This window comes from Gallinula chloropus, assembly GCF_964237585.1.
Source record: "Gallinula chloropus genome assembly, chromosome: 1".
NCBI classification, from domain to species: Eukaryota; Metazoa; Chordata; class Aves; order Gruiformes; family Rallidae; genus Gallinula; species Gallinula chloropus.
Genome location: NC_140085.1, coordinates 139174994 through 139200069, shown reverse-complemented (window position 1 = coordinate 139200069; position 25076 = coordinate 139174994). Strand labels below are relative to the sequence as shown.

The following is a 25076-nucleotide window of genomic DNA, read 5'->3' as shown; positions in this document are numbered from 1 at the left end:
CTAAGCTAACCCTACTTTGATTTTGGTATTAAAGTATGCTGTCTGCTCTCTTGTGCTCTTCATCACACCAGCAGAACGGGAACATGCCACAGCAGGGCTGCAGCCACGGCTTCCATATGTTATTGTAAGGAGACAGCTGCTGGGGGACCGGAGTCAGCGTCTTGCGATGCTCTTCTACAGCCTCTCCTATTTTCCTCGTGATAGCGTCGAACGAGGGCTCGGTGTCAGCTGACAGAGGATTTGCCTCAGAAGGGTCTTGTGAGAGATCAAACAGCAGTGGAGGGTCATGATGGGTTACACCATCCCCAAAACATGGGCAAAGTCCTCCTCCAGAACAGGTCCCCGAGGATTCTGGTTGGAGTACTGGAGTAGCATAGTGCGCTTTCCATGTGGTGCCACCTGTCATGGAAGAAGCACATTCGAACAGCTCGGTGACATTAGGAGTCAGGGGAAGGCCCTGGAAGATCAGCTCACCTTTTAAGAGACCTGCTTTGTCGTTCTTAGGGCAAGGTTAGGTTGTGGTAGTCACATATGGGGAAAGGGTCTTCTGGGAGCTGGCAGGGATTCAAAATGGTTTTTGTGACCCATGGGAAGACTTGGGCTCTAGGTAGCCATAGGGCCATATAGACTGTGGAGGTCTAATATTTTGGGTGCAGAGGGAGTCTCTGTCACTTTCTTCTGTCCCTTTAAAACTCTACATGCCTCCTGGGGGAGGGGGGAAATGGAGAATGTAGGTCCCGATTTCACCATGGGTAGGTGTTTCTGCTGTTGGCTCAGTACATCTGAGCCAAGAAGAGCTCCTGGGCAGGAGCTGATCGGAGCTCACCTCCATGCTTATGCTCCAGCACACTTCCAAATAGGGCAGTAATCACAGGCCAGAAAACCAGTAAATTCTGGGGTCTAGTTTTAAGTAAAGTTAACATGATAAAGGCAACTAGTTTGGAGCTTTAGAGCTTGTACTTTATCAGCTCTTATACTGACTGCTGGATAAGGTCAGGGCTGTTAACTCATACTGAAGAAATGACAAATGACTGAGACCACTAAGTCTGAATGCAGTTCAACAGAATTTCCTTCCTCCTCCTTCCTCCCCTGTTCTTCACTCTGTGTTTAGAAAGCCATACACGGAACTCAGAGGCAAGGATGTGCCCAGCAAGAAGACAGCAATTAGAAACTCTGTCTGAAAAAGGGAGAGGAGAAGAAAGGGAACATTCAACACTTGGAGCCACTTCTGTAATGGATTGAACACCATTAGCTGACAACTGCATTGTCCCTACGTGCCATTTTCATTGTGGTTCAGTGGAATCAGCTGAACTTTCCTTCCTTCTCTTGTTCCCAAAAGTGTTCTTAATGTCTGGAGCCCACAGCTTTAGTCTTCTGTCTCTGTCGTGTCACTACTGCTAAAACATATTTTGGTAATAATTAAAAGCTCCTTAAAAGGTGAGAGGAGACAAATCACAGGCATTAAGGACCAGGTAATCTTTTAGCTTAAAATCTCCATATGTTGACTGGCTGGCTATGTATGTGATTGTTTCTACATGCTGTGAAGCTAAGCTGCTGCACTTGTGTGATGGGACAATGTCACTGTTTCTGAAATGCTTTGACATAATGCATTCAGAAATGTTGCAGGTTTTAGAGATCTCCGTTTCTGAGATTGAGAGAGAAAGGATTGCAGGTGGTGGATTAATTAAAGGAAACGGTCCCGCTTCCTGGCAGCTTCCTAAGGACAGGTATTCCTTAAGCCTCTTTAGGGGTGCGCTCTGCTGGTGGGTGGGATGTTCTCTGGGTCCTTCTCCTCTTCCCCATCTCAAGACTAAAAGAACATTTGTCTCAATACAAAAACACAAGCACCTTGTGTAATTTCAGGGTTACCCAAGTATTGGATTTGGGTCTTAGATCTATTGGTCAGGCAGCATGGATACTTGTTAGAAGTAGGGTAAGTCCTCTCTGGGCCGTGCTCTTGTCAGAGCCCTACTGTGATATTGCTAAAATATAAATAATTACATGAGGTGGAGAGCTATACATGTAACTTATGTGCTCATTGTTCAGCAAATGAAACTAATTGAGCTGAACATAACTGCCCACTGTAGGGCAGTTCAGAGAAACCAGTGTAGAGCCTCTGAGGACGATTGTTCTGATTCTGCAAAACTTTAACATTCACTTTTGGCAGCTGCAGATAGCTACTGGAGTTGTAGAGTGAGAGAGACCCAGCTTGTTACTTCATTCAGGACACAGTGAAGCAGACAGTAATTAACCTGTGTGGGTGAGCTGAGTAGTGAGCTGCATAGACAGCTGAGGTACAGAGGGAAAATGGTGGTAGAAATCAGTGCTGATGGAAGCAGCAGGGGTTTCAGCCATCTCCAGGAGGCAAGGAGGGAGATGCAATTTGCTACTGAAGTGTCTCTGACAGAATTTGAAGGATGTGTGTGAATTTTAGGGGAATGTGTTAATATAATATGTCTGAGGGAAAGGAAACTTGCTGCTTGAATCTAAACAACTCACACCCATCTGGTAACAATCAATCAGTTTAATGAGCAGACAGAAATGGACTGTCACTAATAAGCCTTATTGTGCTGTGGTAGAGGAAAGGGCTCTTTAACATAGAGACAAAGGATTCTTCTGGCTTCAGTGAAGGGCTTAATTGATGGGTCCTGCCTGGGTGACATCAAGACACAATGGCTTCATATCTAGCCTGTCCAACAGATAGAAGTAAACAGACTATAAATATGTAATATGAACATGATATACCTGTAAATGAGCTACACGGTAACATTTGATGGTGACCCTTTGTGTGCAGAACATCCCAATGTTTTCAACCCCCTTGCCATAAAGAGTTGGGGTTCAACAGAAAAAAAGAGATACATAACATAAGAGAACTGGCTGTGTTTGTGGCTTCACAGGAACACAAAATACCACAAAATACACCTTGCATCTGCATACTGTATTTGTGTCTACATTACAGGTAGTGTGGCCTTTTAGAAACTGATCTGTAGAGGCAGAACGGTTACTGACAGCTTGACATCCATGCTGCCTTTGTCTGGGGGCTAACTCTTGTCTGGTCCTATCTGGTCACATCTTTTAGAGATTTCAGCATATTAGGTATGAACCTGGAGCCTATTTTGCAATTTAGTTTCGTCTAAGCTAAAGTCTTGATCTCCACACCTGTACCACAACACCCAAAACACAGAATCACAGAGCATAGGGAGTTGGAAGGGACTTCAGAAGATCATCTAGTCCAACCCCCCTGTGCCAGAGAAGGATCAGCTAGACTAAATCACACTAAATCTCACAATGAGTGGGTATGAAGCAAACCCCTCTTAAGTAAAATCACACTTCTGCTCTGAACTGCAGTTGCAGAAAAAACCCCACCAAGCCCATATAAAAATAAATTGAGATCTCAAAGGATAATGATGAAGTTAGAGGCTTAAGCGATTTAAGAGAGAGAGAGATGTACGTTTCTGACTGCTGCTTTAGGCAATGTGAAGAAGTCAGTGTTCTCAGGATTAGAATGGAGCACGGCCTGGAGCTACTCCCAGTTCTGGGATGGAACCAGCTGCGCATCAGTCTGCAACAGATCCTAATGGGGTCTTTCATATCTTTAGTGGCCATGTTAAGACCTGGCCAGTCATTGTCAGTCTTGATAACTCCCCCGTGTGCTGAGTATTGGACATGCAGGGAGAGAGATTCAAAGGAGTGACTCTCATGTTACTGCAACCGTGGGCTGCTGTGGGCTCCATGCACAACAGCACAGCACAGTGTTCTTTGGGCCAGACCCTGCCTTATATTTTTGACCTTATCACTGCCTATAGTTAACTGAAAGGAGGTTGTAGAGAGGTGGGCGATGGTCTCTTCAGCCAGGTGACAGAAGATAGGAGGAGGGGAAATGAAGCTACACCAGGGCAGGTTCAGATGTTTGGAAAAAATTTTTACTGAAAGAGTTGTCAGGGCCTGGAACAGGCTGCCCAGGGAGGGGGTTGAGTCACCTTCCCTGGATGTGTTTAAGAAAAGGGTAGATGAGGTACTTGGGGATATGGTTTAGCACAGGACAGGAACGGTTGGACTTGATGCTCTTACAGGTCTTTTACAAACCCGTGATTCTGTGATTGGCCATGACCGGCTCTGCCAGTGTCAGCTCGAACCTTCGGTCTGGAGCTCAGGGAGTGATTTAGCTGTTCACCAGCACTGCCAGCACTTCGGGAACGGCGCCGCTGCACGGGGGAACGGGGTGGCGAGGGCTCCCGGCGCCATGAGCCCGGCCAGGACCGGGGCTGTGGCGGGCTGCGGCGAGGAGGGGGCAGCACCGCTGCCGTGAGGCGCTGGTTGGCGGGCCCGGCGCTGCCCGCTCCCCCCTCAGGCGCCAGAGCGGCGGCTGAGCCGCTTGAGGGAGCGCGGGCAGCGCCGGCCCTGAGGCTTAGAGCGGAGGGGAACGTCCCAAAGCAGCCCCTCCTGCCACCGCCCCTCCCCCGAGGTGCCTGGGGGTGGTTAGTCACGGGGAAGCGGTGCGTTTTGGGGGGGAAGCGGTGCGTTTTGGAAGGGGAGCGTTGCGCTCCGCCAGCGCACGGCTGCAGCGTTCCGCTGCCAGGCACTTCTGCCAGGAGCTCGGGAGAGTGAAGGAGGGGGATAATCCCTAACCAGAACTGAGTCCTGAGAGGGTCAGGTTATGGGTTTGGCTCAACTAATCTTGTTTTATACTTCTTGCAGGAAGAGTGAAGATGCAGGGTGGGGGGATTACACGCCGGGTTTAGGGATGATACGTTGTGGTTGTGCCTGGAGAGAGGATGGAATTGAGTCTTCGTCAGTGCAGATAAGTAGTTAGTTGAGGCAGCCAAAATGTTGGCCTTGAGCACCTTGCAGGTGGGTTCCCTCACCTGGTTCCACAGCCGTGGCCCTATCAGGTCACCCAAAGCCCCAGCTAGGGGGAAGCAGCAGAGACCAGGACCACCTGCTTGACTCTGGGCTGAGCACCAGCTCTGCACCAGTTCTGCCCACTGCCAGCAGCTCCTGTAGGCTTACGAAAGCCTTACCACTCAGCTACAGGGCAGAATAGCAGCAGGAAAAGCACTTCCTTCCCCCCCCCTTTTTATTTATTTATTTAAAAAACATAAATAAAGAAATAATCCCTCAGGTCTTCAACAAAAATGTTATCAGCACCTTCTCTCCAGGAAAAAAATAGAGAATGAGGAGTCCCAAGGGGAAAAACAACACACCACCAAACCTTTCGTGGAAGGCTTGGGCATGTCCTTCTCCATACAACTGGATTTTTGAGACACCCTTGTACTTAGCATTTTCTACCAACTAGCTCCTTGAGCTGGGTTAACCTGAGTCTCACTCTGTATGGCTTGTATTGCTTACATGTTTTTCCTTGAATGAAGTACCTAGATTTATCTTTGGGATCCAAGAACCTAGAAATAAAATTCCACCAGAGCACATGGCATCATATCCTCACATTTAGTCCTTAGTCCCTTTCCTCCATGTTTCTTGTCAGACAGGCACAGTGACTCTCTAGCCAGAAGCCATGCTTCTGTCAAACGTGCTGTGTGATGGCATGGGCACTGACCTCAAGGGTAAACTGGCAGCATGACTAAAACTTTGGTGTTGCAACTCTAGTACATATTTATTCATGCCATCAAGACAGACAGCAACGTTCTCAGCCATTATCCTGATACTCTCATGAGTGTGTATCTAGGGCAGCAGAAAAGTCAATGTTGAAATATTTACAAGTAAGTTTTGAAGCCTCCAAGTATTCACTGAGCAAGTAGATTCTTGGGTTGCTACTCTCATTGTATCAGAAAGTATCGTAAAGGAAATGTAGATGGAAGCAGGAAAGATCACCCAGTTAACCTTGTGACTTCAGAAGGATTTACTGCTAGAATGCCTTGAGTTCACTCATTCAAAGCCCTCTTCCAACAGCCAGCTCCTTTTCATCATACCAGTTGCATATGAACAGCTGCTGGTGGTGGGGTGTGTGTTTGTAACTGCTACCTAACTGCAGCCTCTCAAGAACTCTGTAATTCTTCGCTCAGTTCACTGATAGGGAAAGCAAAACTAAATTTAAAGGACTCATTCCAGTTTCTAAAGGATGGGAAGATGAGTAGGCACAGCCCACACCTTTGGCTTCTGGATTTCCTCAGCTACGCAGATGAAAAAAAGAAAATTAATACGGCATCACCACAAATTCATCAACATTCCACTTACTGTCACATCATCCAGTCACAGAACACACAATTTATCTCTGCTGACTTTAATCTGAGGATGATCTTTGTATGATATGTTCAGTCTCTGCTCCCCTCCTAGTCAGTGGAGAGAGGTGTGACCGGTCTAGTCCAGGTGTGCTGAGCAGGAGGTCGTGATTCACACTCTGTAAACATCTACATCTCTTCAGTAACTACACGCCAACAAGCTCGGATCCAAGCACCTGTGTTTGATCGCACAGGCACCATCCCCCATTCTAAGCAGGAATAAGGACACAGCTACCAGTCACTGGCCATTCTGCCTTACACTGTAATGGGGGGTGACATCAGCTAAGATTGGGTGCTTGTTGAAAGCTTGGGAAAGCATTACAGCTGCAGTCAGCTTGCCTAATGCCACTGCTGATAAACTGAGACAAGTGAGGTAGGGCTATCAAAAACTGCTGTTTAAGGTAAAGACCCTATGTGTGCAGTTCCTTTCTTCTATCTTAGACTAAAGCTCATCCTGAAAGCTTTTGTAGATAGAAACACTGCAGTGACAGGTGGGTTCTTGAAGCTGTGCTAGCCAGGAAGCAAACCCCTTCATCATCTCAGGCAAGGCAGGACAGCTAACAAAGTCATTCTGCACTTGGCAGAAGAACTGAGAGTCTGAGACTTAGATACATAGATACATATGGGGTTTTTATGTATTACTGTATTGGAAGCTAGAGGTCATAAAAATCATAGAATTTTTTCAGTTGGAAAAGATCTTTAAAATCAAGTCCAACCACTAACCTAGTGCTGCCAATTCCACCACTAAACCATGTCCCTAAGCACCATATGTATACGTCTTTTAAATACCCCTGGGGTGGTGACTCTGCCACTTCCCTGGGCAGCCTGTTCCAGTACTTCACAACCCTTGCATGGAAGTAATATTTCCTACTATCCAATAAACCTCCCCTGGTGCAGCTTGAAGCAATTCCCTCTTGTCCTATCACTTGTTACTGGGGAGAAGGGACCAACACTCACCAGGCTACAACATCCTTTCAGATGGCTGTAGAGAGCAATAAGGTCTCCCCTTCTTCTCCAGGCTAAACCACCCCAGTTCCCTCGCCAGCCTTGCTTTCAGGACCCTTCACTAGCTTTGTTGCCCCTTCTCTGGGCACGCTTCAGCACCTCAGTGTCTGCCTTACCTATCGCCTGACCTGCAGGAGGGGAGTGTGTGTACTCACGGTCCTTTTGGTGCCAGCGCGCTGCGTGCAGAAACCCGCCGCAGTAGTGAAACAGGAACTGGTGCCCGGTGTGCTGGCCTGTCCCCTGCAGCAGAGGCAGCAGGCGGCGCCCGTCGATTGCTCTGGTGGAGAGACAGGAGTCACCGAACTGGTAAAGAACTTCAGCTGGAGCATGAGCAGTATTCACTGTCCAGCCTTAGGATCTCAGGGGTCCTTTCTAAACCAAGCTACTGTTTAGCTAATGAGCCCTGAGATTTTTAATTGCGCGGATGGGTGGAGACCAGCGATTAGCAGTTACTAGCAGTTTTACAGCTAGTTCACACGTCCTGCCTGGGGGAGATAAATCGCTACTGTAATTCTCCTGGGAGTAAGTGATAAACGCGGTGAAGGCATGGTTCACAGCTTTTAATTGTGCTCACTGAAACAGAAGTCAGGGATAGCTCTGAGCACTGGGGGTTTCGTTAAAAACACACCAAAACCCCAACAACAACAACAAAAACCACAACCACCACAACACAAACCCAATCACACAGAAATCCCCCCCCCCCCCCAACCCCACTTAATTACTTAATTTTTGGTTTGGTTACACACCACCAATACTTTATGCTTTTTGCTCAAATGGCTTAGCCACCCACGCTTGCTTGTGTTCTTTAGAGGAGTCTAACAGACACCACAAACTCTTTACTGTGCTGGCAGCCAAACACAAAAGCTGTGTGTCATTTGCTCCACCTTCCCTACTCATGAAAAACCAGGCTTCCAAGGCTTGGAAAGGACCTGTCCTAGTGCTCTAACAGGATCAACCAGCTTTGTGAATATCTGTGGATTTTTCATAAAAAGTAAGATTACAAGATGCTTTTTTGTGAGGGTTGTTTTGTTTTTTACAGTCCTCTCAGTGTTTCAGATCAACCAAGTTGCCTTTTAGTGATTAGAAGACTGAGTTAGCTAAATGACCCTTGATAAAACATAGTTACCCTTGGCCTATTCCATATAAGCAGACATGATGAGGAAAGCTATACAGAAAGCTAGGGAACTGCCTGGTTAAGATAAAACAGAACGTGACCTGTGGCTGTTAGGATGCATGACTTATATAGCTGGCATCTATCTAGATGAAGAAAGGGGAGCAAATATGGCTTATGAAGCCACCTTTGTACCTGTCCTGAGGCACTGTCCCTCCAGCCAGGTGAACCACTGTTGGGAAAATGTCCATAAGGCTTGTCAGTTCATCTACAACTGTGCCTGCAGGTAACACTCCTGGCCATCTCACTATTCCTGGGACACGGATCCCTCCTTCCCAGCCTCCCATGCCTTTTCCACCTGTTGAGGGGGAGGGGGAGTACCAAAAGAGATAAAAGAATGAAAGGTATTAAAAGATTATGCATTTATAATTAAAAAAAAAAAAACAACCCTTTTAGAATACTCAAATGGCTTCAATGAAAGCACAGTCAATTCCAGGGAACAACAGAATGACTACAGTGTAAATGCCATTCTTCAAAATTAAGTATTACTATTCTTTCTATTTTACTTGGGTGGCATATATGGCAACCCACTACTAAGCAGTATTTTTGGCAGAAGAGGAATAATTCCACCCTCTGATAACTGAGAAGACATTCTGACCCATATTTTTTAATTGACTGTCATGTCTGAGAACCACAGCCACCCTCCCTAATAACACGCCCAGGAAAAAGGTCTGTTATTAATAAAAAGCAAAACCTGACTTGGAGTCAGTGAGAGGTTGCAGCCCCCACTTGGAGCCTGAGAAAGGGGAATTAACACAGGACAAGCTTGGTTATCAAACAGTTTACTGTCAGATGCAGCAGGAACATTACAAAATACTTTGCAGTCCTGGAGACCAGTGAGGAGAATTAGAATAACATGTCATCTCCCTCCAGTTTACAGTCCCAGTGAGGATACTCTGAGGCTGTCCCAAAAGGAAGAGTGGGAAACCCATACAGTAACTAGGGGATGGCTCTGAATATACTGCAGTGATAAAGACTTTCCACCTATATTTCTGTTGAAGTTGTCTTGAGGCAACCCAAAGAGTCTTTCTTAACTTGATGTTTTCTGCATTCCTCTAGTCCTTTAGTTCCAACACAGAATGTTCTCTACAAGTAAAAATACTGTTTTGAATAGCATTTCAAGGTGAGAACCATTCGTTACTTACAGATCTGAATTATAGATTTCAAGGATGGGGATATTAATGAAGCAATGTGCAAGTTTAAAGCCAGAACTCCAAATTGAGGGTCCAGTTAGATTAGAAAGAATAATTGCAAACGGTTGAAGCTCAGGTGCCTATATGACCTTTGCTCTGTTACTCCTCCTGTCAAGGGCAGAGATGGCAAGTCATTTCTGGAAAGCTTTGTAGGAAAGTAGGCAAGCAAATCTTGAAGCTAGCTTATTTGCTCAGCTAATAAATCAGCAACTGAATGGCAGTTTATGCTAGCCTCTGTCTTTGCTAAGTAATGCCAGACTTTGCTGTGGGGGAGGTGTGATCACAGTTAGACTTGAGGGGCAACTCAACTGCTGAGTTCTTTAAAGCGAGAGTCCAAACAGCGTGTTCTGGGTCTGCATCAGGGGAAGTTCAGATTGAAAATTAGGAAGAGGTTCTTCACCAAGAGGGTGATCAGTCACTGGAACAGGCTCCCCACGGTCGTGGCATCAAGCCTGTCAGAGTTCAAGGAGCATCTGCATGATGCTCTTAGTTAAACAGTGTAGTTCTAGAGAGTCCTAAGAAGAGCAGGGTGTTGGACTCAGAGATCCTTATGGGTCCCTTCCCACTCAGAATACTCACTGATGCTACAGCATTTTCAAGTAGTTCTTTGGGTTGTGGATTAGGGAGTACAGTTACAATATTCAAAGACAACATGGAACTAGAAAGGGGTACAAATGTACTGGAGCCTAAAGAAGGAATGAACGAGGGAGAACATAACAGCATTTAAATATATGACGACCTTGCAACAACAGGCTGTTGCAAGGAGGAAAGGAAGAACCTCTTCTCTGTAAATCGGTAAACTGGGCAAGATCCGTTGATTAAAGTGCAGCAAGGAAATCCAAGGTAGGTACTGGGAAAAAACCTCCAGTAACACAGACAATGAAAAGTGGAATATCTGGGAAATCACTGAAGCTCTTTAAGAACAGGTTAGAGGATATAGCTGTCGGGAGTGACAGCTTTGGTGAAAATGATCCTGTCTGGAAAGATGAATAGCTGATGCCTTGAATTTGCTCCAGCCCTACAATCCAAAATTATCATCCCAGTTTAGTAAATATAATCTATTCATATTTTATTCTATCATTTTCTTTTTAAGAGCAACTCTTGCACACGTAAATACTACCAAAATTTTACCTTTGTAGATCCCATTCCATCCACCTATCTGAGCATTTCCTCTGTGAGCCTCTAAGGCTCCTCCATGATCAGATGCAAAATAAGTGAATGTGGCATTCTTCAAGCCTTTTTTGTCAATAGCATCCAGAAGCTTGCCTGCAAACAGAGAAAAAAAATCATGATTATGTATGGAAATGCAGTCAGACTTTTTAGGTCTTGACGCAAAATTCAGCAAAGGTGGATTCTTTCCATTTGCCTGAATGAGTTCAGTTATAAGCTGTCAGTAGTACAAAGAGTAACCCTGCATTAGAGAAACAGTAAGACCCTATAACACAGAGCTGCTGAATGCATCCAAAATGTGGTTTTGGGGTCAATAAAAACAGGAAAATAAAAAATAATTTGAATTAAAAAAATATTTGAAATGAATGATCCTTTTATTCAAGCTACTCCAAATACTCTCTCAGCTTTATGCTGTAAATTCTCTAGGTCAAGGACTGTCTCCATTGTGTAGCCTCAAGCTTCTTGAAAAACTTAAGTGATAGTGCTTCCTGGATTCCTAGTCATAGAAAACTGCTGTGTCTCACCAGGGACTGAACAGGGACTCTCAGATCAGGCTGCATGCTAACAACATCTCCTGATGTCAGTGGTGAAAACTTCACAGACTGTAAATCAAACCTAACTTCATAGGGAATGGTTTTGGTACTGACAGTGGCAAATGTTTATAAGAATATGATTAACTTTGATTGCTTGTCCTTATCATCTACTGCAACAAATACAGTTGCCAAAAACAGCTTCCATAACTACAGAAGCAGCAGCAGCAAAAGGTGAAGTACATGAGGGAAAAACACAGGGGAAAAAGTATCAGTGATTGGTACTTTTGCTCAAACTCTTCTGCTTTACTGAGTTCCTGTGCCTCCTTGGTCAAACAGTTATATTGACCTTACCTTAAAATAGACTCTTTTCCTTAAAAAAGGCTTATATTGAGTCTGGGATGTCAATTCTGAATTAGACCTCAACTCTCTAACTTAGCTATCCAACCCTGGAGACTTCTGTCCTCACTAGCTACTGTCTTGTTTGGCTCATACAAGGCATGTTCCTTACACTGTTGGACTTCTGCTATCCAGCTCTGGTTGTGTAGCCTGTGCCTGAAGGGGACCAATGCCAAAAATTAAGAAGCAGAAGAGAAGCATGGCAGAGTCCTCTGGTTCAGCTGGATCTTGCAGAGGTTCTCAGCCTGCCCATCATAAGCAACAGGGTTCCTCTCAAAATACAGTTTTGTGATCATGGATATTGGAAGAAGAGGAGGTTCAGGGACTGAATCTTGGCCTAGACAGGAGGTGTAAGCATTGGCAGTAGGATCTTAACTTTTGACTAAGCACATACAGGAGCTGTCTCTCTCACACTGAAAAGAACTACAACGTAAGAGATACAGATGTCATCTATCTGAATTTCTGCAAGGCCTTTGACATGGTCCCCCCACAACATCCTTCTCTCTAAGTTGGAGAGACATAGATTTGATGGGTGGACTGTTCAGTGGATAAGGAATTGGCTGGATGGTCGCATCCAGAGGGTGGTGGTCAATGGCTCCAAGTCCAGATGGAAGATGGTGGCAAGCAGAGTTCTTCAAGGGTCTGTGCTGGGACCAGTGCTGTTTAATGTCTTTATTAATAATATTGACAGTAGGATTAAGTGCACCCTCAGCAACTCTGCTGATGACACCAAGCTGAGTGGTGAAGTTAATGTGCCAGAGGGATAGAATGCCATCCAGAGGAACCTGGATGGGCTGGAGAAACAGGCCCAGATGAACCTCATGAGGTTCAACAAGTGCAAGGTCCTGTACCTGAGTTGGCACAAACCCCATTATCCAGGTTAGGAGATGATATGCTAAAAAGCAGCCCTGAGGAAAATGACTTGGCAGTACTCATGGATGAAAAGCTGGGCATAAGGCACCAGTGTACATTTGCATCCCAGAAGGCCAAGAGCATCCTGGGCTGCAACACAAGAAGTGTGGCTAGCAGATTGAGAGAGGTGATTCTGCCCCTCTACTCTGCTCTGATGAGACCTCACCTGGAGTACTGTGTCCAGCTTTGGAGCCCTCAACACAAGAAAAACATGGACCTGCTGGAGTGTGTCCAGAGGAGGGCCATAAAAATGATCAAAGGGCCGGAGCACCTCTCCTATGAGGACAGGCAGAGAGAGTTGGGCTTGTTCAGCTTGGAGAATAGAAGGCTCTGGGGGACCTTATAGCGGCCTTCCAGTACCTGAAAGGTGCCTATAGGAAAGCTGGGGAAGAACTGTTCACAAGGACATGTAGCAGTAGGATGAGGGTAATGGTTTTAAACTAAAAAAGGGGAGATTTAGAGTGGGTATTAGGAAAAAGTTGTTCAATGTGAGGGTGATAGATCACTGGAACAGGTTGCCCAGAGAGGTAGCGGAGGCCCCATGCCTGGAGATATTCAAGGTCAGGCTTGATGGGGCTCTGAGCAACCTGATCTAGTGAAGATGTCCCTGCTTACTGCAGGGGGGTTGGACTAGACGACCTCTAAAGGTCCCTTCCAACTTAACATGTTGTATGAATTTATGATAAGGCTTAGGTCTAAATCTGAGCTCCAAGCGCTGATTACATTTAAAGCCCTCACCTGATCTGTACTCAGAGCCTAGATTTCAATCTAAGCAAGCCTTCACAATGTACTGACTTCACAAAACCTAAGTGAAGCAGTGTAGCCTTTTGGCTAGGAGGGAGTTCTGGTTTGTGCTCCGAGGATTATTTTTCAATAAAAAGGAGAAAATACACAAACCAAACACCATATAGAGTAGCATTAAGAAGCACCACCAGTTATATCTTCTGAGACTAAACAGAGCTGAAGAAATGCCATGTGTTTTGATTAACAACGTGATCAAGCACATATTTGATGATTTGACGCTGCAGAACAAGTGTGTCAATTGAAAAAAATGAAAAGAACAAAGCCTCACAAGAGAATTTGGGTGTTCATCTTCAGAAAGTGAAAACAAGATGTGGTAATGGAAGGGCAGCCTCTGGAGCTAACTGTGCATCCCAGGCAAGTTCACTGGTTTCTGTCATATGCAAAACCAGAGTTCTGTGAACACCTCTAGCTTCTTTTCCACATTCAAATAAATGAAGATAATTTTTTTCAAGACCACTCACCCACCACCCAGTCCATCTCCTCTATGTTATCTCCATATAGGCTGTGTCTGCTTCTTCCCAGAAACTCTTCTGTGGTGATGAGAGGGGTGTGAACATGTAAAAGGGAAACAAAGAGAAGAAATGGTCTATGCTTGTTTCTGAAATAAAAGAAAACAATAGTCATCTCTCCACAAACTGTCACTCAACCCAAAATATAACAGTGATATGGTAGCAACTATCACTATAACAATTCTAATGGTCTAAAATGAAAATAAAATTTATCTTGACATGTTTGCATTTTTGAGATTTTGGGAGACAGAGGGGATTAAAACATCCCTCAAAGATTTTAGTTCTGTATTGAGACCAAAATCATAATGGGCCCTTTCTTTTACCCTGGTTCAAGTTGGACATGTGTAGAATGCTAATTAATTAGGCAAGTTCATAGCCAAAAGACTGACACACTCTCAGGTGCAAGGAGAATAGGAGCTGCTTGCCTAAACTTAAACATGAATGTCACCGACTGTCTGAGATATCCTCATGAAAAAGGCAGACACCACACTGCACCTACAGGGGAACTATATCCCTTTAACCTGGAACTTGAGATGTTCAAAGGTTCACAGAAGAAATTTGTTTTACCCCAACTTCCCTTTAAAAAACCAAAAAACCTCCACCCCAACCCTGAGAGAAACAATATCCCCTTTTTCAGGGATATGTCCAGACTTGACACGTAAATACTTTAAAAGACATGGTGGTTTTTCTCAATTCCAGCTGAGGTTACTGATAGTATTGTAAATTAATGACACCTTTGGGAAAGAAAACAAAACTCACAATTGCCCTCCTGTTCGTAAAATACTAACTTCATATGACACTTTCTATGACACTCTACTCATCAGGCTAAGATAGGTTTTTCTGTTCCTACTGGCAGAAAGCCCAGTCCTTGGCTGGGACACCTTCTTATTAGATGAACAAAACACAAACACAAACCCCATATTTTTCCTTTTCCCAAGGAGCTGACAAGCCACGTATAAGAAGAAGGACAACAGTTGGATGCTGACAGGTAGGAGGATGCCAGAAAACAAGAAGTTACTGGCATCAGAACAGGTAGCTCAGCATGCCAGCTGCCTTACCTAGTGGTGTATGACAGTAATCAAATTGTTTTAAAAAATCCTTAAAACACAATGCAGTTTTTGTTGGTTACCTTTCAATGAATGAAACTGCCTCCTTCAGTAGGTTGGAAGTAATTTTTTCTAGATTCATTGGTTGTTCAGTGATGTCATGGTTTCTCATCAGGATACAGTTCCAGTACTTGGTGAAACCATAGCTGGAGAACCAGGAGATGAAGTACAGGAGACCACAGATGGCCACGTATATAATTATTTTCCAGTTTACCGAGAAGAAATTGTTAATTTTTCCAATCAAAAGAGTAAGCACTGCAAGGATAATCATCTCTGTGTAAAGCCAGTACGTATCTTGTAAAGACTTGGCTAGTTCGGGGTCATCTGTGCCTTGACACTCATTCAGAAGGGTAAAAGGCATGCCATAGAAATAATCAAAGCCATGGTTTAAAGGATGGTGGCAGTGATCGTGGCGGGATTTGCAGTTCAGACCCATGTGCCACTTCCCTGAAAATACAAAGCAAAAGACCTGAAATCCAACGTTGTTACTCAGAGAATCATGTGCAGTGTGTGTCTGCCTGGATTTCCCACAGGCTGGCTGTGCTCCCCAGTTAAGGTACAGCCAGGGGAGGAGCTGGTGTGGAATGGGGACAGACTGTCAGGGAGCAATTGTGCACTTTATCTGCCTAGAACAGCTGCTTTTCCTCACCTATCTGTTAAAATTCCACATAGGGAAATGGTTCAGCTCAGATGCCTTCCTGAATAAGAACAAATAGGGTTACAATATTCGGTGCTTATTATTTTCCACATGATAAAGTAGCCTCTCATCAATGGGCTGCCTGCTGGGAAGAAGCCCTTGTGCCAAAAGAAACAGCTAAGTGCAAAAATATGAACTAATTTACACACAAGTTCTAACTGACCTTCACAGTCCAAGAACAGATTTCAGGAAGAAGGCATACCTTTGACTCTCTGTGTCTATATTCATCCTACAATGAGTAGCAAGACCAATCCACTCCAATTACTCACTACAATTCAACATACCAGAATATGTCATATGGTGATAGTGAACCTTAATGAAGTCATATCACAGGACAGTGTAATTATCCTGACATTGAAGGACAGACAGGCTGTAACCACAGGCCTAAGGGCTATTAGCTAGACAGATAACTTCTGAGAACTGCTAACTGGCTCTGGGCTCATGCATATGAACACAGCTTACTATATGACCATGCCAGCCTGCACAGGCTTGTACATCACTAAGACTCACTTCAGTGCAGAAAATAAATGGCACCTCAGCATGCTGGAGCTGAGTAGAGGTGTGAACATCACAATAATTGCAATTGTGCACATGGCACCTTTGACTACATCAAGAGAAGGGTTGAAAAATGAGAGCTGCTTGAAAGACATGGTACTTTTAATTGCTATACACTCAAAATTAGCAAAGGATTTTCTTTTTTGGAGATGCATTCTGATTCAGAACCCACTGAAGTTAATGGGACTCTCTCAGCTTTTTTGGCAGAGCTTCTTTTTGCAGAAATTAAAGCACTTTTAGAGTCTTAACTGTGACAATAAGCAGGATGTGCAAATTACAGAAAATCTATCCACCAGATCTAATTAAGACCACTGTGGTGCCTGGCTACCAACTGGCAGGCAACATTTGTCTGCTAGAACAGATCAGCAAGTATCTCTGTTGGTTCTTCCTAAAGCAATCTGTACTGGGCAAACAAGCTTCTTTCCTCTGCATTTACCTCTGTTTGCAGTGTGCATCTCTGTATTCCATACATCCCCATTTTGGGTTTATCAGATATGCTGTGCTGACACTGGGGCTTGAGGCATTTTAAAAACCCTGCTGATATTCAAAGTTATGCATACAAGAAACTCTGGTTTAACTGATCCTAAACATTGTGTCAAAGAAAAATATTTACAGAAGCAGCCTCATCTGAGAAACAAGCAGAGAAAAGACAGCAAGTTGCTATGTCTCATACCTACAAGTCCTGTAGAATAACCTTGTTGTTGCAATATTCTGGCAAAAGTAGTTTCATTTGGTGGGAGCCCACCAGAACATGCATTCCAAAAGAGAACCCGTCGTTCAGTGTTGGATGCCATGCCTAGAGAGAAATAGCCATCAAAATAAAACAAGCCATATATCAGATTTTTAGTCTTCTTAGAATGATTGCTCTTTCTAATGACTAAGAACCAGTTTGCTATAGATAGTGCCTTTTTATAAGCTACTTAGTATGCCCTGGGATTTTTCAGTTGACCCCCAGAACAACATCTCTTTCAAGTCTCATGTCCTTATCTGCTAGCCCAATGCAGATGCCCCAGCAAACAACACCAAATGCCTGTGTTTGGACATCAGGCAACGTCTTAAAACAAAAGTTCTATCAAAATGTAATGCTAAATAATGAAAAGGGAGGAAAAAAAAAGTTTTCTATAGAACAAAAGGCTTACAGAGCCAGGGTGCATACTTCTGAAATGTACAGCTTGTAATTGCATTTCTCCTTTAGCAAGTCAGAATTACATCGGAGGAGCTACACTCATTATTACCACCACATGCAATGGCTGAAGTTCTCTGCCATGAATTTACATGTCTGAAGTAAATCTGTCTCAAAACACTTTTGTTGAGAACTCTTCCGTGGTCTGACATGCTTCACTATGAAAACATTTGCCAGAATTTTCAAAATATTGCAATTGATGTTATGCTAATACTACTGAACATACAGAGTTTGAACAGTATTTTTTTCTGTGTGCTTCTACTCCTGGGTGGTTTGTCCTGTTTGGATTTTTACCCATTTCTGTAATTTAATTTAGTGGCATAAAACATGCTTTATGCAGGGATTTTCCCATAGAAATCAGTAACCGTATCTAGTCATCTTTATTTCTGCCCATCTCTCTGACACCCCCAAATCCTTGGATTAACTTGTCTTTAAAATGGTTTATTTAAGGGGATTTTCAATAGCAATAATGGCTAGACAGACTGCAGTGAACCGTTAGAGAGGCCCAACCTGATCTGATTGGGTATCTGCCAGTCAGGAAAGCTGCTCTACTTGGAGTACAGACAGCAGCTGCAGCAATGTGCTGAGTAAGTCTCACTCCTTCCTTTGCCAGGCCATCGATGTTCGGGGTCCTGAAGACAAAAATTCCATCTCTGATAAAAACACATCACACGGAAGTTCGTGGCATCCCGCTCCTCCTAGGTTTGTCAAGGACATCCCCATCAAATTTACAAAAGTCTACATTTATCTACAACTCAACTAGGCAAGGTCTGTGTTAGGTATTTTTTGAGATACCTTGGCTTATTGGAATTGAATTTTCCAGGGATAAATGTGGTTTTATTAATAACAACTAAAAAGAAGAAAAAAAAGCATTTCAAAAACTTGTGCAGCACAGTGAAAAAGATTCCATTAATAGATAAAGGACAGCACAGTTTCCAAGACTGTAACAGGTTAAACACAGGAGATACATATAGATAGTATATACACATTGATAACTGCACTAGGGATAAATGTATCACAGGCTGAGCTGTCATTCCATAACAAACCTACTGAAGCTGGAGCTGATGTTAAATCCTCATCTCAGGCCTTGATATTTCAACCCTGGGGTTGTGGAAACTTACACATTACATACATGCCTGACAAACACAGTAGTGCGTGGACACATTTGAGAAGTTCTGATTGTATATGATGAAAATTACAGGTCCAAGAAGTTTCCCAAGCATGCCCATGCAATTACTGTTCCAGTAAGAATTACTGTAGAACATTCATTTTTTTACATGGTTTGGAAAGAAGTGCATCTAGATAAATAAATACATTAATAATGAATTTTATAATACTAAGTGTCATTAGTATTTTTTCCACTACGTTCACCAGGAAGGGATAATTTATTTTATAGAATGCATTCTTACCTTATTGTATCATTGCCATAGCAACCAACATCTCCAATACCAAGATCATCAGCCAGTATCAGTAAAAAAATGGGTTTTGAAAGATTTGATATACAGGCTCTTGGAAACACATATAAAATTAGCCAAATGTTTAGGCAACTCCTGAAATTAAAAGCAAAGAGGTAATATTACAAAAACACTTGTAAGCTTTACAATAGACTTTAAACTATTCTTACAGTTTCATGAGGACTCAGCATAGATGCAAACAGCTACCAAATACTGCCAGCAGATGGGGCTCCTGAATATTTACAAAAGTTCTTGAGCTTTCTAAACCCAGTAATATTTTTCTTTTTTTTTTATTCACAGAGGAATTTTGAGTATGCATTTCTTTATTGAGACTTGCACTGTTCTCAGTGGATATTTCCAGAAGAATGAGTGGGTAGATGCTTGCCAGTCCCCTGAGGCACCCCTTTACAGGCGTCTAGGATGCTCCTAGTTAAGGCTATTGGAGTGGGTGGGACAGGAACACAGAATCATAGAACGTGTTATGTTGGAAGGGATGTTTAAAGGTCATCTAGCCCAACCCTCCTGCAGTAAGACAGGACATCTTCACTAGATCAGGTTGCTCAGAGCCCCATCAAGCCTGACCTTGAATATCTCCAGGGATGGGGCCTCCACTACCTCTCTGGGCAACCTGTTCCAGTGTTCCACCGCTTTTTCCTAATATCCACCCTAAATCTCCCTTTTTCTAGTTTTAAACCATTATCCCTCATCCTATTGCTACATGCTCCTGTGCCCTTCTTCCCAGCCCCTTTCAGGTATTGGAAGGCCTCCCCCCGGAGCCTTCTCTTGTCCAAGCTGAACACGGGGGCGGTTGTTGTGGAGGCACACTGGTTATGACGGCAATACCTTGACCATCGCATCCACTGCGCCCGTTGTTACACACAGCACATGGAAAATGCTTCTTCCAGGTTGCAGCGAGGAGCTAACCTTGGTTAGCTTCCTAAAAGGACCCAGGAACATCTCACCAGATGTCGTGGTTGCTCAAGATTCTGGACAGAAACACCTTACAGATAAGCACCTGAGGTAAATGACATATACTAGAACATACCTACTGGCTGCTACATCATTAATAGACGCTGTGATGTGATACATGCACAGTGAGTACACTATGCCTTACAGCATTTATGCTCCTAAACCTCCATGTCCTGTAAAAGTAGGATGAAAGGCCTTGAAAGACCAATAGTTCTAAACCTGTATTAAGTGCCTTCAGATTCTCAATAAGGTTTTTTTTTTTTTTAAATAATAATAAAAAAATAATCATTTTACTTTTACTTAAGCATAACATGTGAAACCCAGAAAATATTCCCAGTGAATGTCTTTTCTTACCATTGTTTTCCCTGGTAAACTCCGTGGCATCCCCACGTATGAAACAGGTACATAGTTGGTTACATAAATTCTGGTGGGAAAACAAAATAATAATAATAATAAAAATGAAATAAATCAGAGCCCAGCAGCTCTGGTGATCTTGTCTGCGAGGTCGGACATTAACTGCCGTGCAGTGACGGCAGTGGCATTGCCCCTGCCTGCGGCCGGTGAGGCAGAGGTGGGCTGAACTACCAGAGCTTGTTTACGCAGGCCCTGTGTCCCTGAGGGTGGGCCAGGCAGAGCCCCCCCTCAGCAGGACAGACTCGGCGAGGCAGAAAGGGCACGTCAGAGTCCAGGGAAGGTCCTACCACGCAGCACACAGTTTCGCAAGATCTGGCCTGTTCCCAGCTCCCAATAAATTCGGGGGGCAGGCCGTGTGTGTGAGGGGGAACCTTCAAGCGTTTGGAAAGAAGGCTGAATGGCTGCAGCTTTAATCAAGCATCAAAGGCAGCAGTTACTCAGTACATGCACAGAACAGTTTTGGAGTCCATCGAAAGGAAGGGTTTTTTTATAAACAGGAAGCGCTGAGAGGCAAAACTAGTATTTCACTCTTTACTTAACCTCAAATTATTTTTAAGTGTCCAGGAAAACATCCTAAGTGTTACTGCGAGATTTGAAACTACAAAAAGATGATTTATAGAAAAGCTATCCTGGAAAGTAGTATTTGGAGTGGAATTCTAAGGGAAGAAACTGTAAATTCCTAGGTTTGGACGCCATCTAGTACATTCTAGGAGACATTTCACTCTGAATGTTATTAAAAATATCCAGAAAGATAAAGATAATAATTATTTCCTTAAAAGACTTAAAAGCTTAACACCATTTATAGATTTAACAAGTCAGCTTTTCTATTTGCCAGCTCTATGAGCTCAACCTGGACTTCAAAATAACCTAGAAATAACCTTTTAGCTTCTAAATAGTTATATTTGTCTGGTAAGACAAGTTTTATGAGCAGAAGCAATTTCCTACACTTGCTGAAATGGAGAGTGCAATCAGTCACTTTGTACAAAGAATAGCTTTGGAAATGCACTCCTTTTCCTTGTGAACAGCCACAGACCAAGGCATCTGCAGATAAATGTTGTGCTGGAATCATGTGAACAGCCATGCAGAAATACATGAAAAACTGGCTCCATAGGGACTGACATATGCTCATCTTCATGCTGTGCACTGCAGTAAATTAGAGATGACATTCATTCCTTCACTGTGAAAAGAGAGGAAAGTCTGAAGTACCCATCCGTGCAAAATCCCTACTTTTCTACAATTGTTTCCATTTCAAACCAGCATAAGAACAAAGATGCTGTTGGCTTCATTAAGGAAAAGATTGAAGCTAATAAACGTACTTAATTTATGTAACAACTAAAAGTACGTTTGCTTAACACATGTTCACTTCAAAATACAGTGAACTGAAAAGTTCCAGTTTGATTAATGTAGGACATGTGGATTTTTCGCCCCCCAAATCAGCCTGTTCTCCAGCAGGGAAAAAAAAGGAGATTCCTCTGAGAGAACTTATTTTCTGCCTTTTTGGAACATAAGAACGTTAGGGTTACCTTGAATGTCTGAGAAGTACTGAACTGTCCAGAACAGAGTATAATCCTGCCCTATGCATTTCAAAGAATGAGCCATAGGATAAGAAGATTGCAGATGCAGTTATTCTGACCAGGAATATAGTGTAAAAAGAGTCAGAACCTGGGACCCATTGATGATTTTTCCAAGAAACATCTAGGACTTGTTTTGTCTATGACTGAGACAACATGGGAAATAAAAATAACAGTTTTATCTCTCTAAGAGGTGGAATTTCCTGTAGGGTTCATAACACTTTACTTTTTCTAGTGAGAAGATCCTGAAATGCAGTACTGAGAGGTCACCCAATTTGCCCCTGGCTGAGTTGGAGATTGGGAAAGCCTCAAGATCCCTCTGATGCGTTGTGCTGGCTGGTTGAAGCAGGACATTACTGCAACACAGATGCCAGAAGCCTAACATCATGCTTTAAGAAGTGGGCTGCGTTAACGTGAAGCAAAGGACTTGCTCCCAAGAAATGAAATGTTTTATTTGCATGGTAGTGGTCCCTTGGAACCAGAGCCTGGCATCAGTTCCTTTCTCCAGTGCCCCATAGGACAGCACTGAGGGGGGGCAGCGAGGAGAATGGAAGAAGGCACCCACCTAAGAGGGAAGAACTAGCAATGGTTTTGGTCCTTACCTTTAGTGGGAACTTGTTTATGGTGCTTTAACAAGAGGCAGAGCTCTACCGTCCCAGCAACTGCTCAGGAACATTGCATTTAAAGGGCTTGGACTACATGATTAAACCAAAGCTACTGTAATGAAAACTTTCCTAGTGAATGCTGAGTAGCTGAGGATCATCACAGTCTCCGTGAGCTGCAGTGGAGCAAAGTAACCAGACAGATTTGGGTATCTAAGAAATCCCTTGATTTCCCGTGGGTGTTGATAAGCTTTCCAAGCTGGTACACCAGCTCTGCTGCCTTCCACTTTCTCCCCACAGCTCCCTGCACCACAGCCAGCTGGTCACGGCAGGCACATCAGTGCTTCGACAGACATTTCTACAGTCCCTGAGGAAAGCTGTGAATTTCAAACCAAGGAATTACAGTAGTGGTATCAAAAAGTATTTGGGTCTTCACAGCACAGGCATGACAAGAATTAGTGCTTCCTGGTTTACTGCAAGCCATTTAGGAACACTAACTTTACTAACTAAAGGACAAGAAGAAATAGCAAATTTTTTTTAAAAAAACCCCAACCAACGCAGCAATTTAAATATGCTTATTCACTTTTTTCTGTTAGGGGCTGATTCCTTCCAAAAGCAAAGCTCTGATATTGCCAGGAGTGTCATGAACCTAGTTCTGGGCCCTGGGGCTTGTTCAGTTTCCTTAGCTGTTAAATAAAAAGAAAGAAAGAAAAAAAAGACTTAATAAATCTAACATCAGCCTCTAGAAATCAGTAGGGTTACTTACAGAAATCCGAGAAAACATGAGGTAGCAATTCCCTCTTTTAGCCATTAAGCCACAATAAATGATAAAAGCTAATAAACCCCTCCCACCAACCCCTTTTAACAATGTGGAAAACAGACCCTCCTCTCAATTACTCTTCTTGCTTTGAAATCCCTCCTGCTCCTCTGCGTGCTGCGCAGTCCTGATCCTCTCAGACGTGTGTGGGAGGAAGCCGGCTGGGACTTGCTCCTTCTCCTCTGGCTGCCCCTTCCCCCAGCCTCCAGCACAGACACCGCCTGGGATGCCCGCCAGCAAACGGGAACCGCAGTGCAGGCTCCGCATCGGCTCCAGGCAGAGGACAAAGTCCCTGTTCAGGAAATACTGGCACAACATGGCTACTGCCTTCTCTGGATTCCTTATCCGACTCAGTCTGTGCAGATTCCCATCAAGTCTGGCATCGCTCTATTTCAGCACCTCAAAAGAGGTGCGGTAAACAATAATAGCCCTGGGGTTTTGTTTCTCCCACCCTGCTTTCCCAGCCTTCTGGGAGGGATAACAGCACCAGCTTGTGTCTCTCCTTTGCTTCTGTCGTGCCTTTCCTTCTTTGCATTTTCAGGAAACCTAGAGCTACCTGTGCTGAATATACCGATGGCACTTTCTTCCCCCACCCCTAAGAGCTCAGGGTTTAGTATTCCCTCTCCCCACCCACACTTCCTTTTGAACTTAACTGTGGTTTAATAAACTCGACTCTTGGAAAGGCCTGAAGCAATTACTTGGAGTTCTCTTCTGTTCATTTGCTGTCATTTCAGTCCTCTGAGTTACTTGAACGCAGCGAACACTGAATTTAACACTGTGTTCCAGAGAAGTCAGGAGTCAGTGAGGTGGAAAGACAAAGCAGCTTAAACTATCAGATTCATGCTATACTGGCAGGGATAACCAAGGCTGGAGGAGGGTTTTTTATTTGTTGACATCCTTGTCCTTATGACTATATTCAGTCATTTTTATAAGATACAAGTTGTCAAATTGGGCTATTTTTACTCATCCCTATTTTACTACACTATTAATACTGTATGATTACTTAACAGCTTGTGATGCTTCTGGTGCAGAGATTTTTCTTGAAAAATAAAATTACTTCTCAAAACTTACATCATGCCTTGGGAAAGATGGATCTTTAGAAGTTGCCAATAATGGGAATTAAATTTCCATCTCAGCCTTTCTAGATCTTTTAGATCTTTCTCACCCTGTGACCACTACTGAAGATGTGCCCATGCTGCTGTTGCTGGCATGCCTTAAAAAACAACCAAAAACCCCCTCAAATGCCCACACCTTTCAGCTTTTCTCCCAATAACAAAACTCTTATCAGGAAGGGATAGGGGACATTCTGCTAGTGCAGACCCTGCATCCTGTTGTTGGACTGCCGACCCAATACAGTGGTAACAGACAGAAGTAGCAGCTGCGATTACTGATTGTCAGCAGAACCAACCCAAGACTTTTCCTTAAAAAAAGCAAAATCCATCCCCCCCCACCCCCCAACCTTCGTAACAATGAAACAGAAAGGAGTTGATTTTTATCTCTGCATTTTGAGTCAGGCAGTATTTCCTTTGCTGCTACCTTGTTTTTCTCAGTGCCAGAGCGCAGGAAGCTGCTGTTTACTGGCTGCTGCATACCGGCAAGTTTTCTGCCAGCAAAACCTCACATTTTGGCTCATTGTGTGCTTTAGGCTGCCACTTTCTGTCTGCCTTTTTGCATGTGTCTGACTACTAAAAGCAAACACAGGCATGCATATAGTCCCTTCTACCTTCGACAAGTTCTGTGGGTGAGTTTATAGCAATGAAGAACATAAATACTGACATG

General features: G+C 43.7%; 1 protein-coding gene across 1 annotated transcript; it reads right to left on the bottom strand.

Annotated features, from left to right (window-relative positions):
* Window positions 1-4: 4 nt before the first annotated feature.
* LOC311191608 (arylsulfatase D-like) lies at window positions 5-20300 on the bottom strand (the record flags this gene model as incomplete). Its single annotated transcript, XM_084263834.1, has 10 exons — window positions 5-399; window positions 7397-7518; window positions 8548-8710; window positions 10737-10871; window positions 13882-14018; window positions 15059-15482; window positions 16961-17083; window positions 17981-18102; window positions 18880-19020; window positions 20248-20300. The coding sequence occupies 10 exons, from the start codon at window positions 20298-20300 to the stop codon at window positions 29-31; spliced, it is 1791 nt and encodes a 596-aa protein (XP_084119960.1). The 3' UTR covers window positions 5-28.
* Between the last annotated feature and the right edge of the window lie 4776 nt (window positions 20301-25076).